At 54.1% G+C, this 18,681-nt stretch overlaps 1 protein-coding gene across 2 annotated transcripts in view; it reads left to right on the forward strand.

The window, feature by feature from the left end:
- Positions 1–18,681, forward strand: part of AFAP1 (actin filament associated protein 1) — a 138,280-nt gene that overhangs the window by 93,569 nt on the left and 26,030 nt on the right. For both annotated transcript variants that reach the window (XM_032395469.1, XM_032395470.1), the window contains exons 9-12: positions 2,736–2,831; positions 4,444–4,525; positions 8,784–8,933; positions 15,069–15,280. In XM_032395469.1, the coding sequence (XP_032251360.1) occupies positions 2,736–2,831; positions 4,444–4,525; positions 8,784–8,933; positions 15,069–15,280 (540 nt within the window). The remainder of the gene's footprint in view (positions 1–2,735; positions 2,832–4,443; positions 4,526–8,783; positions 8,934–15,068; positions 15,281–18,681) is intronic.

Genomic DNA, 18,681 nt, shown 5'->3' on the forward strand with positions numbered 1-18,681 from the left:
TTTTGTGCGTGTTCTGGACGAGGACGTCAGGCCCAAGTCTGCATCGCTCAGCCTCACCTGTGCAGGAGGCCGTAGAATTAGGGTTGAAACCCCATTTCTGTTCAACACAAGAGGCCAGGAGATTCCCTGTGTCGTCCTCTTTCCCTAGAGAAAAGACAGACTCTTGTCCTTAGATCAAATAAGAGTTTGCCTCGTCACATAAAGATCTGATAACGCCATGGGGGAGGCGTGGGAATAGGGGCCGGACACAGAGCAACAGGAGCGGAGTCGGCGTGGACAGAGACTCAGGCGTCCGGAAGGCCCAGGTCACTGGGTGGATGTCACTCTGATGACGCTTTCCCTCCTCAGAATCGACAGGGAGAACAACGTGGCAGCAAGCTCTCTGGGCTTTTCTTTCTTTTCCCTTTGTCCTGTTTTAGTCTCAAATGTGGACTTTGCTCTGTAGCTTTTTCATAAAGCAGCTGAGCAGCAAAATGGCTGCAAACACCGTCCTGGGCTCCCGTCAGTTCCTGGCGTCAATCCCAACAGCGGCGCCAGCCAGTGACTTTGGGCACGTCTGCCGAGATCGTATTGCAGAGCTGCTACCCAGGTACCTGGGACTTCAGCATTTCAGTTCTGCCCCGAAGACGCAAGGGTTGGACGCAGCTTCGTTCCAAAAAGAAGAGAAGACATTTTAAAGGAACTGCCTAACTCCTCCCTTGCTAGCATGCACACTCCGCCGACCCGGATCCCACTCTGTCCTGTTCACTGCACATCCCCAGTGATCAGAACCACTCCTGCTCAGGGCAGGAGCTCAGTGGGGACGGTGGGGACAGTGGGTGACCTTGGGGGCGCTGTGAGCACCAGCAGGGCCAAGGATCACTACCTACGTGCCGTGGACCCCCCACACCTGTCAGTCTAGGGCGGGATCGTTTCTGAGCCCTCGGCATCGGTGGTGAGGACCCTCGGTGGTGACGGTGTTGGGGACCAGAGCAGCTGTACATGCCAGGTGTTGGCTTAGGCACTTTGCATAGAGGGTCTCATTTTCTCTGGATGTCACCATCCTGACATAGCAGGACAGGTCATCCGGACACCCCTTCCTTTGCTGGTGAGGAAACGGAGGCTCAGCAGGGTTGGGGCTTTGAACCAGCTGCTGATGTTCTGGCCTCGCCTTTCACTGAGGAGGCAGAACAGGCCAGACAGGAGCGTCCTCAGACTCCCGCCGCCAAACACCCTGGCCTTCTCCAGATCCCACCCCCTGCCGCCTCTGGAAATTCCTCCTCTGCTCATCTCTCCGGGAGCCCCTCCAGTCACCCCCACCCCCCCACCCCTCCCCTGCAGCAGAGGGGCTTCTCAGAAGTGCCCCTGCGCTGTTGCACTGCTTCTCCCTCCTCCTCCCTGCTCCTGGGAGCTGCACCCTCCTGGTTTGCCCCCACTTGCCGGGCCATTCTGGCTCATTTCTGGATGGCCTCTCCCCTTTGGCTCTGCTCCACGTACCGACCGGCTCTGGTCCTTGTCCTGGACCTGCGTTCTGCTCTGTCTGCCCTCCCTCTGTATAGGGCACATGAGGACTCAGCCCCTCCTGGGCTGTGAGCGAGCCTCTTCTCCCCTGACTGCCTAGTTTAGTTCCAGCCCTGCCTGGAAGCTTGCTTTGCTCCGCACTCACCTGCCTCGCCTCTCCCCCTCCCGCTGCTTCTGTCTGCCTCCTCCTTCTGAATGGCAGCACCCAGCTGCCTAGGAGGTGGTGCTTCCCTCCTGCTCCGCCTATTCTTCTCCGGAATCCTCCGCATGCCGCTGGTTCGCTCCCTCCTGCCATTGCCCCAGCCCGCACTGCCCCCCTCTGTCCCCCGGGCCAGTACAGGACGGCCTGACTCCTTTCCTTCTAGTTCTTGTCTGCTGTCCTCCCTCAACGGCGCCAGTGCTGTCTGCGGCTTCTGACAGTGGCGTGCCCCCCACGTCTCAGGCACTGTCTCAGGCCACGTACGTCCCACAGGTAGGACCACTGCGTCTGCTCTGCAGGCGGGAGGACTGGAGCATAGAGCAGTTAATTAAATTTGCCCAAGATGAAGACCGGGGTGAAAGTCCAGGCGGTAGAGCTCTGCAGCCCGTGCTCCTGGCTTCTGCACTGTACCACCTCCCAGAAAGTCACTCCTGTCGCTCCAGGGCTCGAGCTGCTCACCGGGCCTCTGTGACCCTCCCTGGTGGCCTGCCCCTGCCTCCTGCCCCACGGCGCCAGGTGATATCCTTAAACACTTCACGTCCACCACAGGGCCTTTGCACCAGCTGGCCCCTCTGCCTGGAAGCCTTTTCCACTGGTTCCTCATGTGGCTGCGTCCTTCTGGGCATTTGGCTCCCAGCCTACCTGTCATCCCAGTGAGGCCTCTTGATCCTGTCAATTAGCCATTCCCTGTTCCTTAAACACAACCTTCCAGTCTTTGTAGCACTTACTGCTGTCTTACTTTACCTTCGTGCTTGGGTGGTACTGTTCACCGTGATATCTAACTTACACTGGAACGCAGGCCCCATGAAAGCAAGGTGTTGTGTTCTCCCTGTATCCTAAAACCTGTGTCAGTACCGGGATCGGAGAGACATTTGGTGAGTGAACGCGTGAGCTAGTGAATGAAGGAGCACCTGGCATCTTGGGATTTAAACCAGGTGCTTTTGAGCCCACAGATTTTCCCACCACACCATATGCCTGCCGGTTCAGGCCGGCTTCGGCCTCCGAGAGCCCTCAGGCATGTCTGCACTTCTTGTAGGTGATCCGAGACGTCTACAGTGGCTGCAGCGGGCCGGCGGATTTAGAAGGTCCTCCCCCCTCGATCTCTCCAGTGCACAAGACAGAGCTAGAGAAGGTAAGGGCGTCTTTCTTCCCAGGAATAGTGCCCTTGCAGCTGATTTAGGCCTCCCTCAATGTTCTGATAACGTTCTCTGAGAGAATTATTGTGTCTGTTCTTGTTTTAGTCCGCGTTCTCCAGGAAGCAGAACTGATAGGGCGTGTGTGTGTTATCAAGTACATACAATTAAGTGTAAAATGTTAAATACATTGCAAAGTTATGTAAGTATATATACAGATACACACAAGTACACATATATATATACATACAAAGAGATTTATTTTTTTAAAGATTTTGTTTATTAGAGAGAGCAGGAGCAGAGTGAGGGGCAGAGGGAGAAGCATACTCTCCACTGAGCAGGGAGCCCGATGCGGGACTGATCCCAGGACCCCGGGATCATGACCTGAGCCGAAGGCAGACGCTTAACCGACTGAGCCACCCAGGCGCCCCTGAAGAGATTTATTATAAGGAATTGGCTTATGTGATGATGGGGGCTGGCAAGTCTGAAATCTACCCTGTAGGTCTGCGCTGGAGACCCAGGGGAGCCGATGGTGCAGATGAAGTCTTCTGGAGAATCCCCTCTTGTGGGGGAAGGCGGGTCTTTTTGTTCTAGCCTTCGCCTGATTGGGCGAGGCCCACCCGCGTTGTAGCAGGCAGCCTGCTTGCTCGCGGTCCACTGATCTCAGGCCCGTCTTCCTTCTGCAGACAGTTTAAAGCAGCACAGTCCTTGGTGTCCCGCACACGAGTCTTCGCTGTGTCTCTGTTACCTGAGAAGAGACTCCCAGGAGTTGGTTTACTAGACCAAACGGTAGAAATATCTCTCAGGATTTTGACTGGTGCTGCTGAGCACACCGCTTTCCAGGCCGGCTGCCCCCATACCTCTTTGCTGAGCACGTCAGGGCTCCCGTTCCCCACGGGCACTGGCCGTTTTGATCTCTTGCTTCTAAGGCTGTCCTGTTAGCGCCCGGCCAGGCTCCGTGGCGCTGGGCTATGATGTGCGGGACCGGGAGGGGTGAGTTCAAGTCCACCTCCTCCACCCTGATGCCACAGTTCTCCTGCCGGAACGGAGGATTCCAGCTCTAAGCAGCATCTCTTCTTCAGATGCCAGCTCAGGCTCCTAATCATGCTCCCTATATCCAGATATCAGGGCTAAAATAATCCCAAGCACGCGGGCGTGCCCTTGGACGGTGTCGACCGTAGCTTGTCCCTGCGTATACATTCGGAGGGTGTCTGTTACGGCAGATGTCTGACCTCACCCAGTTACTGGTTGGCAACGGGAGGGAATTGAGCGGATGATGGCCTCTCTGCTTCTGGAAGGATAACATGGCTTGGTGAGGGGCATATTTTTTATAATCTTAATATTTTTTCAAAATTACTTGCAAGTAAAAGTGATTTGGATGCAATGGGGTACCAGAGTGTGTGTCATGTTCTCCATTCCTCTGCTGTTCCTGAAGCTTTATCCGCAAGCCGACTGGCCGCTCGTCTGTACCTGAGCCCTGGCCTCCCAGCGCTGCCACGGACTTGGCCACACTTCCTTCCACTGTGGGGACCACTGGGGACTGATCCCTGAGACATCATGTGGCCAGTGCGAACCATGGTGAGAATAACTTAATTCTTTTTACCCTCACAGAAGCTGTCTTCTGAGAGACCCAGCTCGGACGGGGAGGGCGTTATGGAGAATGGAGTCGCTGTGTGTGAAGGAAAAGAACAAGGTGAGTTCTACTCGTGCCCAAACCACAAACACCGAAACACAAAAACAAGAGTAAACCACAAAAATCAGCCGTGGCCAGCTCCGTGGGCTCTGATTGTGGGACAAGTCTCCTTGGAAGTTCAATGACATAGATGGCACGGCCCAAGTTGCACATGGGAAGTGCAGAGAAGCCCTTTTGGTTGACAGGAGCCCCACATGTCTTCACCCGCCGTCCTACTGAACCCCGGCCCCAGGCGTGGGCGCCCTGCATGTATCCTGACTGCTGGGCTCCCAGCAGCTCATTTCCTTACCTGATCTGTCGCTGAAAGGAATTTGCAGCGGGGAGAGCTGGTTGTCACGTGGTAGGAGGTGTCAGAATGTCCTTCCTTTTAAGGCTGAGTAACATTCTATCCTCTGGATGAACCACATTGTGTTTATCTGTCCATCCATCAGCGGACCCTTGGGTTCTCCCACGTTCTGGCCCTTGTGAATGATGCTGCTGTGAACATGGGCTTTCGGATTTTGAATTATTTTTTTCTAAGTCAGCTTTCCGAGCATAAATTACGGCCATTTTAATGGGTATATAGTGTTCTGTAATTGTGGCTTTAACTTGCATTTCCCTAAAGACTAACGACGAACCTTTTTGATGTGCTTTTTTGCCAACCATGTATCTGATGAAATGTCTATCCAAATCTTTGCCCATATTTTTATTGGATTTTGTTCATATTTACTGACTTCTGAGAGCTCTTGATATATTTTGAATACAAGTCCTTTATCATTGTGTCTTGCATGTAGCTTCTCCCAGTCCATGGCTTGACTTTCACTTTCCTTCCCAGGGTGTGGGCCAAGAGGAAGGTAGGATTTGCGGGTCGTGGCGGAGTTTTCTTTGTGCAGAGTTAACAGCCTATATGCTCGTGGCCCTGGGACCTTGGCTTCCCGGGGGAGCGGTCTGCCCACCCAGCTCATCTGTGCTCTCTTGCTAGAATAGAACAGACACCCCCCAGCTCTGAAATGAGGTCCCCTTCAACCAGACAGCAAGCCAGGCCACTAAGAATCTTGAAATCCAAGTAAGCTGGACTCTTGTGACATGACAAGTTTCACCCCGAAAGGTCATGGTCTCTGCCTTTGCCCGTGTGATTCCCTAACGCGGTCGTGTCGGAGTGCAATTTCTGCTCTCTCCATCGGAAGTTACTCAGGGGAAGGCATCATCTGTGTCTTCCGTGGGCACGTAATGTGTAATCAAAGCCAGGAAAGCTATCTTTAAGTTTTGCCCTGCAATAGAATAACCTACAATCTCAGGTCCCTGCTCAGACGTGGGGCGTGGCAGACACGGCCTCGGCCAGTCTCCTTCCTCATTTGCCGTTTCTTCCCTGGCTCCCTGTTGGAAATCAGGTTCACAGAACGATACAGATGTCTGGAGGTCTGTGTCAGGAAACACACCTCTATCTAGAATTCCCCTGCTTCCTTTTCACAAGGAAGGTGACCCCGGGCTCACAAGTGCTCTGCTTTGCATCTCGCAGACACTAAGTCGTTGCTGAAGGAAGTGGATAGTTTAAGTGCATCCTGGCTTCGACCTTAGCTTCTATCCTCGCTGCTCACTCTCGAGCTATTTGCCGTGAGAGAGTTCAGCACGGCTCCCCTTTTCCCAGCCATGTTGTGACTCAGATTCTCTGCGGGCTACGTCAGCGTCCGCGCTGACGATGGTTATGGCCCTACGGATGCTGGGAGTGGGCTTTGCCTCGGCGGCCCCCGCCCTCCCTGCCTGCCCCGCGCTCGTGGGGTGTGACGTGTGGACCCCTGTGGCTTTCCTGCGCTCTGACTTCAGTTGAGAGTTCTGAGTTTTGGGGGTTTCTTCATAATTTTATTACATGTCCCAAATTCTGCCTTTGTGTAGTAAAATAGCAGGGACGTATTCTCAAGTTCCTCCATACTTTGGCTTTTTCTTCCAAGGAGTCCCTTGCTTCTGCTTTTGCAAAGAATTAATCAGGGCTCCTTCTAGGAATTAGAAGTATGATCTCTTTTCTTTGTAGTCAGGGTCCCGCAGGTACTTTCCCAACAGGAGCAAATGCGACTAGAATTGGAAGTAAACGTAACCTCTTTGCTTTGAGCCACGGGGAAGAACTCTGCGCACCCCACAAGCTCTGTGAAAGGGGGCCTTCAGGGCACGCTGGGAGTGCCACCCTCGCAAAGCTTAGCTGGAATGGGACTGTGGTCACAGATGGTCTCACCGCTCTCTCGAAACAGCTAAGAGGGGTCATGCACGGCTGCTTTCACTTTGGTGTGGCCACGGTGCACACCCCCATGCCTGGTGGTAACTGGGGGGAAGGGGCCTTCCCGCTAAGATTACAACGGGTTCTTGGGGCTTTCTTTGAAAAGAGGGGGTGGTGGCTGTTGGGAGAGTGTTAGGAGGGGTGGGAGTGGCCTTCCTGCGTTCCCGCTTCTGTATCACACACGAGGCCTTCACAAGACACCCCAGTCTGGGCCCTTAAACAACAGACGTTTATTTGTCATGGTTCGGCCGGCCGGGAGCCCCGGAGGGCACTGCCGTCGGAGCTGGTTGCCTGGGAGGCCTCTTCCTGGCCTGTGCACGGCCGCCTCCCCCCGCGTGTCCTCGTGTCGATGGCCTTTCTTCTGTGTTCAGTCTCTTAAAAAGGACACTCATTCTGCCAGATCGGGCCCCCACCCTTACGACCTCCTGGGACCTCATCACAAATACAGCCACGCTGGGGTTAGGGCTTCAACGCAGAGATTGTGGGGGGCACCTCATTCAGTCTGGAAAAAACACTGTGTTTACCCAGAAATTTGGCATGGCTTCTTTTCTTTCAACTGTCATTTCTAGAGAGGCAATAAGGGTCAAAACCAAGTGACTGAGCTCGGGGTGGCACTGAGTCTGTGGGGCCAGGGAACACACTGGGGCGGGGCGGGGATGTGGGCCTACACCTGGGGTCCCGCCGGTGGTGGCGGAGTGGGACAGGAAGAGAGAGAACTGCCCCACCCGCCGAGAGAGAATGAGTCATCGGTATTACAGGGGGCTTTAGGAATGAGGCCCCGGGGTTGTAATCCCACGTCCCGAGTCCCCTCTCTCTGAAATTATCCTGTGGCTATTTATGGTGTGTTCTTGTGCTGGGCTGAGCAGGAGAAGGAATTCCTGCCTCATGACATTTTCAAAAGGGGCTATGACCCCCTGGGGGTTATAGACTGGGAGGTGGGAGTCACCCCAGAGATGGGGACACCAGGAGGGTTATTGGGGGCTGTGGAGCCCCTCTCTCATCCCACCCCACTCCGTTGTGAAGCTGCACTTGACCCTCCCAGCGCCCCAGTGTCCTGTGCAGTCTGGAAAGTTGCCTTTTCCCCTTTGGCTCCAAGACCAGGCACATCATGGCCCTTGGATGATGGAATGAGTGACATGTCCCTTTGCAGAGTTGCTGTGGGAGGAAGGATCTTGCCTCCCAGTCCTCGGTGCGCTCTCTCACACACCTCTGATCTCCACGAAATCCCAGAAGGGTGTCCAGAGTTGCCAGATCTTCCAGTTTCCCAAAGGAAGCCAGAAATTGTTTTGAGGCACAGTGTTTGTGAATTTGATATATTGGGCATGACTTCATAATTTAATGCCCTGCAGGCAAAAGCAGACCATAATGGGCCGAGAGTTCTGGAGAGCGCAGAGCTACGTGCATGTCTCAGGGACGGGTGAGGGGCTGCTTAAGGGCTTCCCGGGACTGGGGAAGACCCGCGTCCCCCTTTCCCTCCCTCGTCCCCTCCCCGAGCTGGCCAAGGTGTGGCCGCACTGCCTCTTTCTGTTCCTCACACCCGTCCAGCTCCCCCCAGCCTCATGGCCTTTGTGTTGGCTGATGCTCTTCTTGCCCAGAAGGTTCTTCTTTGGGTTCTTCTCAGCCGCTTCCTCCTCACCCAGCTCCCGGCTCAAAGTCGCCCTCCCCGGAAGGCTTCCCCCGCCACCCAGCACCTCTGCCGTGTCACCCCACCGTAGCTCTCTGCCCGGGCCTGGCGCCATTGGGCCGCTCCGTGTGTGCACGCGTGCACATGTGTGGACGTGTGCGCACACCCGTGTGCATGCTCTCAGCCTACTTTAGAACAGGAGCTCCCTCAGAATACCTGTTTTTTGCTGTCTTCTGTGTCAACACCAATAGCTGGCACAGAGAAGGTGCCCAATGAGTAAAAAATGAGGAAAATAAAATTGACTATGATTTATGCTTTATTTTTATTTTTTCTCAGTTAAAGTCTATCATTGAAACACACTTTCTTGTTTTCATTGTTCTTGACAGTTAAGAGGAAGAAAAGTTCCAAATCAGAGGCCAAGGGAACCGTGTCCAAAGTCACTGGGAAGAAGATCACCAAGATCATCGGCTTGGGGAAGAAGAAGCCCTCGACAGATGAGCAGACCTCATCTGCGGAGGAGGACGTCCCCACCTGCGGTAAGACGGAGGGTGCCTGGCCTCTCCTAGAGTGGCCTCTGCTTCGCGTGGGCTCGCACGAGTCAGGCTACTGATCCTCAGGATGGTGCGAGGTGTACTCCATCTTTACTGCTTATTAATAAAAGATCTCGCAGGGGTTTGACATGATCTCTGAGGTTCTTTCAAGACGAAAAACAAATTCTTTCTTTGATCCTATGAAGTGCTCCCAAATTCCTTTTAACCGTTTCTAAGCTGGGGCACACGCACGTGCCTTGGCGAGCAAAGGAAGGAGCGCGGAGCGTGTGGGGTTATAGTTGGCGCTCTCCCCTGGTCTGACACAGCAAACCAACCGTCCTGGCAGCACTGCGTGTCTCAGACCTCAGTTTCAAGGGCAGCCTGCTGGACCACTCCATCGTCAGTCTGTCACCTAGAGTCCTTTCCGAGCAGCTGCCCCCACCAGGACGGGGTGGGTGCCCGCGACACGGCTCCGGCCCTCCCGGGGCTTCCGCTCACATGGCAGAGACGGGTCTGAACGAGCGGTCACAGGGAGGGACGTGCAGTGGGACCCGGTGACTGAGAGGAGGGAAACCAGGGCAACGGGAGCGTCTCCCAGGGACCCGAGCGAGGTGGCGGTGCGGGCAGGGTGGCTGCTGGGGAGGGGTGGAGGGTCAGGTTGCACACCCATACCGTTTCCTTGGCCACCGTGTAGCCCTTCGCGGGAGAACAGCCCTGGAAGCTGGGCGACGGGGCTTCGGCCTCTATTAGGAATTGAGGATGGGCTGTAGGTGCCCCATGTCCTGCCAGCAGATCCCCGGTCGCTTCCCTCTGCGGACTCGCTCTGCTCACCCCTGTGTGGCGGTAAGCATCCACCTGCCCAGGGGATGGGCCTTATCTGGGGCTACGCTGCCCCAAGTGTCCAAAGTTGGTCATACAGACAATGATGAAGTAATTCACCAGCCGTCATGTCCCGGGATGTGAGCTGTGCCAGGACGACAGAAGAGTCGGCACTGCGGCGGGCAGAGGGGGTGGGTCGCAGAGGGATGGGTGCCCGGGGGCGGGAAGGAGCCAGGCGTGGGCTGCACCCTGAGGGCAGGTCCCAGCTCCCTCTGGCCTTGATGGTTGTGCTTCTAGGAAGCCCCACGCGAGACTTCAGTGGGCCCGGTAGAGTCACGTCCTTGGTCGAGCCTTGGCCACCCTGGGTGGGGGTGCACCGAGGGGCAGAACGACAGCAGACCACACAAAGCTCTAGCACCAAGCGGCAGAAGGAAAAACATGAATCTGCTGATGCCAGGGTGCAATTTCCTGTCCGCCTCTGCCTGCCTTGGTGCAGCAAGAAGCACTGGGTGGCGTGGGGTTGTTTCTCCTTCTGGGTTGGCCCTGCAGAAGAGTTAGGGATTAAAAATGGAAAGGGGGAATTATCCAACAAAGGGAACAACTTTTTTAGCTTCATTTTTGGCTTTTTTTTTTTTTAGGTTTATTTATTTGAGAGAATGCGTGCATGAGCGGGAGAGGGGCAGAGGGAGAGGGAGAGAGGCTCTCCGGCAGACCCCCTGCTGAGGGTGGAGCCTGGCGTGGGGCTCGATCTTAGGACCCTGAGATCATGACCTGAGCCAAAAACCAAGAGTCAGACACTTAACCGACTGAGCCAACTAGGAGCCCCTCGTTTTTGTCGTTTAAACCGCTCTAGGTCAGTGGAAGAAGTAGAAATTCTTTCATGAAAAGCAACATTCATGTGGAAGGCAAGGCAGACACTGGGGTCCAGACCCTCGTTACAGACCAGAACACTGAGCCCCACAAGCTGACCCAGCTCTGCCCCTCCTTCTGCATCTGCCCTCTCATAAGCCCCCATAAACAGCCTCCCTGTGTTGGTGTTCAGGCCCTGCAGGAAATCCTGTTGCTGGCACTTTCTCAGAAACACAGTTGGCCGCTCCGAGGGCAGGAAGGGGGGAATCTGGAGCCTATAATTACACATGTGTGGATTCCTACCAAACAGCTCAGGGGACATCTTTTGCCTCTGTTAAGAGAACTTCCTCTGCCCACAAGATTTTAAGACCGTCATCTAGGTCTTCGCTGGGTCCAGGGGCCAGAGAAGGGGCAGAGGAAGGACGGGGGAGATGACTGTTCTCAGTGATTTTGGTACAGCTGCAAAGTTGTAGGCAGAAAATGTCAGCTGGGTAAAGGCGCGAGACCCCCGCCGTGCCAAGCTGGGGCCATGCAGCCCCAGTCCCCGTGCTGTGAGCAGAGCCCCGCGGGCCGGGCCAGAGGTGCCATGCTGCTAGGCAGGCAGAAGAGAGCTCCCGGGAGCAACTGAGACCTGGGTTCAAATCCACTCTTCCCTGCAATGTGGCAGCTGGGACTCCAGATGCATGATAAAAATCCTGTTGGGGGTAGGAGATGGTTTCTGCAGACACCCCCAAGGGGAGTGGGGAGGGGCAGTGAGCCCCCCAGCCAGCCGACCGGGTCAGCCCAGCCAGCCCCATAGCACCGCTCCTTCCTGCCCCAACGCCCAGCGTGATGGGGGCGTCAGCTGGGTGAGCGCTGCGCACAGCCACGGGCATGCCGAGGTCTGCGATGTGCACCAGGCCCCAGAAGCATCTTCTGTTTGCCCTTCTCTGGTGCCCACGAGTGTCTCTACAAACCCAGCGGTTGTTGTCAGGAAACGCGTGTCCTCTCGCTCTCTGCCCCGTCTGTCCCCTGCTGGGCCAGCGCACCAGCCTCCTGACTGGCCGCCTTCTCTGCACCCCCCAGGCCACCGGGGGGGCTATGAAAACAGGGTCCTAGGCTGAAACACGAGTCTCTGCGGCTCAGCTCAGAGCCTCTGGCAGTCTCGTCTCAGCCCAACTCTGCAGCTCTCTCCCGCCTTCCGGGATGAGACTCAGAACTGCCTTGCGCCCCAGCCACGCCCCAGCACCCATCAGCACAGGGCCTGGCAGACGAGCAGCTCAGCCCACTCACTGGCGGAATGAATTACCTTAAGCAAATTGCATTACCTGCCTGAGCCTCCGGTTCTTCCTCTGTGAAACGGGCTCGTACTTACCTTGTTTTCCTAAGGAAACTGAAAGATAAAATCATGAACACCAAGCTCAGTGCTTAATAATTAAGCCATAATTTATGCTCAGTAAGCAGTTGCTGTTGTTACTCGTTGGTTCACCTAACGTGCTTATTTTTAAGAAACCTGAGCACACGGACATAGTCCAGGCCATGTAAGGGCAGTGCGGGAGCGTGGCATGGGTCCTAAGGAGCACAGGAGCTGGGCGGAAGGAGCGCACCCAGGTCTCGGGTGGAGGTCTCCCTGAGGAAGCATAAGCTGAGCTAGCTTGAGGGCCTTGCTGGGTGATTCCAGGGCCCTCCTAGCTCGACTGTTCTGTGACTTTGTGACATTTTCGGTAGTAGCGTTTTTCAGTGGACATACAGGGAAGTTCTGTACCTCTTACCTTCTTTCACAATCTACCCAACAAAAAATCAGGCGACTTCAATCAAGGGGGCAGAAAGCGTTCTTGGTATAAGTCACCGCCCTGGGGCGTTGGCATCCTCGTTCTTGGGCACGTGCGCCTGTTGGAGGACAGGCCCCTAAGATGGTCAGATGGGGTTTGGGCACCGGGGGGACAGCCGGTGGCAGCATCGTGACCTTTGGTATCCCTGGCCCCCCTCTCCCCGGGATGTCTCCTCCCAGCTGATTATAAACCGAGGCCTGCGAATGAAACCAGCCGTCACACTGGGATGAGAGGCCTCTCAAGAGCAGGACCAGAGCCTGGCAGGCAGACGCCACATTTCCCGCCCTACAGAGGGGAACTCCGTGGACACTTGGCCCCACTTCCGCCGGCTCTTCTGCAGCTGCTTGAACTCGGGAGCAGCTGGTGCGGAGGCTATAACGGGTCTCTAACATTACTTTTACAGCTCTCATGAAACCTTGAGCCTCTTGCCATGGTTTTGCGAGAAATCTTAGAATTCAGAGCAAGAATCATCTCAAAACATCTAACTGACGTTCCCAAACTGCAAAGATACGGTAACATCTCACTTAACATGATGGGTGGGATCTAAAAAGAAATCAAATTGCATTGAAATTGTCTCATGCAGTTGGTGGAACTGCCCTGGGCGGGCGGGTGAGCCTGGCGTGGGGGGTGCGGTTCTCAGCAGAGGACCCCTGGAGGACCCGCTGTCCCTGCAGCACGCAGGCCGGGCTGCACTCGGGCACCACCTGGTGGCAGCCGTGTGCTGCGGCTGAACCATGCGCAGGGCCCAGCGGCATGAGTGCTGCACCCGCCCCGTCAGAGTCAGGGGCATGGGAACCTAGCCTGTGACTCCAGATGCCTTCGATGGCTGCCCGTCATTTCCCTGTGCTCCCCACCCCGAAGATGGGAATGTAAGGCCACCCCTCTCAGAGAGGAGCAGAGCGGAGTGAGCCTGGCACTGGAGGCCGGTTACCGTGGGCTTTCCTGTTTATAGAAACGGGCCGCTCATCCCCTGTGACTTTCTCTTCGCTTTTCCCTTTTGGGAACTGAAAATAAATCTGAGAAAGGCATTAAGACATGGTAATTTCCTATGATGTCATGCTCTAAATAAAACGAGGGTTTGTCCAATATAATCATTCCTTTTGTGACCCAAATGTCAAGAAATTCATAGCATTGGTGACTTTGGGCTGGGTTCAGTCAGGGAAGAAGATATCCCGAGAGTGCCTTAGCCTGCTCCAGAGATTAGCATCCCCCTGGTTAGTGGAGCGTGCTCGGTCGCTGCCCGCTCCACGCTGCGAAGGGGTGCACCTGAGCCAGAGTGGCCCCAAGTGCCAAGTTCTCCAGTGGAAAGTCACGTGCAAGCTTACAAGGAACCTGGTCACTGTTATCGAGAAGTCAGCTATCCTCTTAGGTCTTACTGCTTAAATTCCTCAACAAAGGGGCGCCTGGATGGCTCAGTCAGTGAAGCGTCTGCCTTCAGCTCAGGTCATGATCCCAGGGTCCTGGGATGGAGCCCCACATCGGGCTCCCTGCTCAGTGAGGAGCCTACTTCTCCCTCTGCCTGCCACTCCCCCTGCTTGTGTGCTCTCTCTCTGACAAATAAATAAATAAAATCTTTTAAAAATAAAATAAAATAGCTTCAGGTCAGGCTTTGCTGGGTGGCCTGACCAGTCACATGTCAGGAGTAACCTCCTTCCCCTGATTGGACCCCAGCCTCTCTTCTCCTCCCTGCACTCCCTCCTAAACTTAGAAAATACAAGGAACTTGGGTCCCAGGCACTTGAGCCAGTGGGCTGGCTTCTCCCCTTTTTCTCTTATTTTATAAATACAGCAACATAGGCCCCAGATGAAAGCTTTTGTTCCAGGAGAAGCAGTGCACCTTGCGTTTAGGGGTTATTGGTAGAACGGATGTCACGCCGAGCCAAATGAAAACTTCCACTTTATGTGTTCACCTCGGGAATTCATTGAGCAAATATTTATCTGTCATGTAGAAAGCATCCTTAAGCCCTGTAACTTACCTGCGTGTTCAGGGTTTTATTTTATGGCATTCCATAGCATTTACCCATTGCTAATGACGTGTGTAAGACGCAGAAACTAAGTGTGTTAGAGACACGGAGAGAAGCAGAACGCACCCTCCCAAACCCTTTGGGCGTGTGTGTATGTGCGCACGCCTGCGTGAATTGAAAAAGTGGCTGATGACTTAAGACATCCTCATTTTATTCCTTCCCTTTTGACCTGAGTTTTCTGTGCCACATCACTGCCTCCCTCCATCTCAAAGGCAGGGGGCATTCTTCTCCTCACGGTACGAGGGGCAGCCGCCCTGTGAGATTTGGTTCCCATGCCTCATTAGCTCACATTGTGTATGTTCGTCTGCTCATCGGTCTGTGGCAAACGAGAGCAGTCCATTTCTCTCGTATTTGAGATTTCCTTTTTTAGAAACGACGATCACTGTTCTTACGATTCGATCCCACGTGCAGGGGTACACAGATCTCCCCAGAGCGGTAAAGGTGTCGTGCAGGGTCAGAGACATGGGCTTTCCATCCCATCTGGGTGGGCTTCACCCGTCCGACAAAATCCTCAAACTGCAGGAGCTCAGGGGCTTGTGGGGTGGGCTGTCTGCCTCACGAGGAGCCTGCAGAGCTGGCTGAAGGCGTGTGGGGGTCCGGCTTCCGCGCGCTGACCGTCTGCCCTCGGCCCCCTCGCAGGCTACCTCAACGTGCTCTCCAACAGCCGCTGGCGGGAGCGCTGGTGCCGAGTCAAGGATAACAAGCTCATCTTCCACAAGGACAGGACCGATCTCAAGACCCACATCGTTTCTATTCCTCTGCGCGGCTGTGACGTGATCCCGGGCTTGGACTCCAAGCACCCCCTGACCTTCCGACTGCTTCGCAATGGACAGGAGGTGGCCGTGTTGGAGGTAAGGTGCCGCCCGTGGCCACGCTCCGAGACCCTTCCCCGGGGCACCATGGCTTCCGGCCGTGTCCTTCTGCCCACCATGGTGGCCTCTGCTGGCCTTTTCTGTCGCCTCCTCCCCAGGCCGGTGCCCATTCTTACTTGGTGGAACAGGCCGCCCTGCGCCCGCCCACCGCCCGGCTTCCTTTCCTCCGCGTGCCTTTGCGTGGAGATGAGCTACGCGACTCCATACGGCGCACTGCTTCCTAAAGGCGGCAGAAAAGTAACTCGTTTTGCCCCTATAGCCCACCTGTGAATCGATGGTGTTTGTTTAATTTGCCCTTTGGAATGTTCCTCTTTACAGACGAAACAGGTGTTTTTAGATAACCCTATAGACCGTGGCTCATGTGCCAATCCCATGGAAACCGAAAGAACACCTTTAATTCTGAAGCGCCCTCAGCTTTGTGTGCATCTGTTACGTGTCTGCCTGCTTTTCTGCAACAAATTCTCCACTAAAGCAGAAAAGCAATTGAACCTGGTTTCTTAGCTATCTGCTGAAAACTGCCAATTTTACTTTCCACCTATTACACAATTTATTTTCTGCCCACTATGAATTCAGACCTCCTTTTCTTTATCTTTTGTTCATTTACACTATGGTGACTAAGACGCAGACTCGCGTGCACACGCACCTGTGTGCAAGCTCCAGGGCTGTGAATGTCCAGAGCTCGCGGACGTGGGCTGCGTCAGTGGCAGAAACGAGGCTGCATTAGGTTTGCTGCACAGGGTCGGGTGCGCTCCGTGACTCAGGTGTAGACCCACAGGCCAAACGACCGTGGTGCTAGATGGATGGAGAGCGAGCCCGGGGCTTGGGGCCGGGATCGAGGTGGCCCGTGAGGCCGTCTAGAAGGTCTTGATAGGAGATAGTTTGTTTCAGAGGCTCTTTTCACAGAAACGACTATTTTTGGCGGGGGCGGGCAAAGACTAACACGGTTCTTCGTCCCATGGCTGGTAACCTGCGAGGCTGGCCAGGATGGAAGGCGGCCGGCTGTGGACTCGCGGTCCTGGGACCACCTGGGGTCCACACTCCTGGGCCCCTGTCCTCATTCTGCCCCCACTGGGATCACACCACGTCTTATTTTCTCCCTCGGCTTTTTGATTCACCTATTAAATGTGAGCATTGAGCCAGAGTCTGTACTTAGTAAGATTTATGCAGGCTGAAAACTGTAGGGTGGGTGCAGGGGAGACAGCTAAAAACACAAAGGAGGAAACTGTGGCCTTGATGTGAAACAAGGCAGGTCTCCTGGGCCAGCTTCGGCAGCAGCCCTGGGAGGGGGCGCGGTGGGGGAGGTCTGAGTTGGCACATGCCTGATCCTGGAAGGGAGAGAGGCAGACCCGGGGGCGGCCTGGTGAGGAAGGCACCCTTGTGCACCCGCAGCCTGCAGGCGGGAAGGGCCCCCAGTCCTTGTAAGGGAGGGCAGTCCCTTCCTCCATGTCCCGGTCATCACACACACACACACACACACCACCCAACACACAGGGAGCCTGCCTCGCTCAGTCACGAAATGCAGTGCACCAGCCAGGAAATGTAATCTGTATGTTTTCTAAGGTCATTTTAACTTTTACTTTGAGATAATTTCGGGAAAGTCATGATAATATCAGAAATCATTTCCATGCACTCTCCGTCCATATCCCCCAACAATAACATTTTCCTGTGTGTGGGGTCTCCTGCGCTCCCCCTCCCCCATTCCTCCCCTTCTGTGTGAAGTTTCAGAACCTTTCACAGCTGTGTTACCCCTTTATTCCCTCAATACTTCATTGCGAATTTGCTAAAAGCAAAAGCATTCCCTTACCAAAACCAGAATATAATTATGAAAATCAGGAAATTAACATTCACACACCCCTGTAATCTGATCCATAGATCTTAACCGGCTTTTCCGAGCTGGACAGTGTCCCTTGCAGGCAGGAGGAGACCCCAGCCTGTGTGTCACCTCAGCCGCTGTCTCTTTCTCCGGCTGGCTGGCCTCGTGGCGTGGAGACATGCGGAGGGTACAGACCAGTTACTGCGTAGACGCCCCCCAGTCTGGGCGCATCTGCTCTTTCCCTGCCTTGGGCTCCAGGTGGGCTCCCCGGCCGGAGCCGGTGGTGGGTGTCACAGCGCGCCCCACCGGCAGTCGCACCTGTCACGCCCCCCCACGGCCAATAGTGTCCACTTCTCCCCCGTGGGCAGGGTGTCTGCGCAGTTTCCCCACTGCACACTTACTGGGCTTTCCCTTTGTCTTTAAAAGCATCATATGGGAAGGTATGTTGAGGCCGTCTATGTAAATACCCCGTTATCACTCACAGCTGCACCTGCTCATGTTAGCGTCCGTTGATGACGCTTCCCTGAAACAGTCGTTATAATGACAGGTGCTAAATAGGGACTTTGAAACCCCATCATTCCTTCTATACACATTAGTTCACATCCACTGTAAGGAAGGTTTCCCGCTCCTCCCATTTAATTATTAATCCCTTTATGTATGTATATCAGTGGGGATTCAGAGAATATTGTTTTAATCAGTGATTATAATGCTCTATTGTCATGATTTACTTTGATGGAATCATCCCAGATTTGGTCAGCAGAAGGCCCTTCAAACTCACCCCTGCGGCCTTTGCTATGTCCCTGGGATAAGACACCACGGGCCCCGCCATTCTTTGATAAGATGTCCTGGGCTCATCTTGTACCTTTCCTTGGTCCTCAGCCATTTCTCCAGAGAGCTCTTAGTGGGTTCCTCCAGGTGGGACTCAGAAATAGGTGTGTGTGCATGTGTGTGTGCGTGCGTGCATGTATTCACACACGTGTATATGTTATGTACGTGTACGCATTTGTAAACATACATATACACACGTATGTGCATTCACACATCCACATCCATATCTATTTCTGTATTAAGAACCATGAGATCATAACCAATAACCTCTAATTTCAGTTCAACATCACAGGGTTTTTTTTCCACAAGCCTATAAGAAAATTCTATAAACTATGAAGAAAACAATTAATGAGCTCTAGTGTAATTGTATCAATCCCATGTTACATAGTGTGTTAAAATACTTTTAAAAATGCTTAGATAAGATAGTAACAGACACATCAGTATACATTTAGTCATAGATACATCGTGGCTGCAGATTTTGTTTTGGGGAAGGACAGAAAGACCAGTGAAGATAACACATTTGTGACTTTTATTTACCCAAGTATTCAAATGAGTTCATTTTCATTCCATGAACATTGGCTACATTCTCCCTCTGCAAGGCACATGACTGGAGTCCCTGCAGCTTGTCCTGGGGCCTCACTCAGTACTGGCTAGGAGGGATTTGTTACTAGCCAATTGTGTGAGCACATGAAAAATAGCTTCTCTCATGTTAACGGCTCTGGGAATATTCACAATTACA

The sequence above is a fragment of the Phoca vitulina genome, unplaced genomic scaffold (assembly GCF_004348235.1).
Source record: "Phoca vitulina isolate PV1807 unplaced genomic scaffold, GSC_HSeal_1.0 scaffold85, whole genome shotgun sequence".
Classification (NCBI taxonomy): Eukaryota; Metazoa; Chordata; class Mammalia; order Carnivora; family Phocidae; genus Phoca; species Phoca vitulina.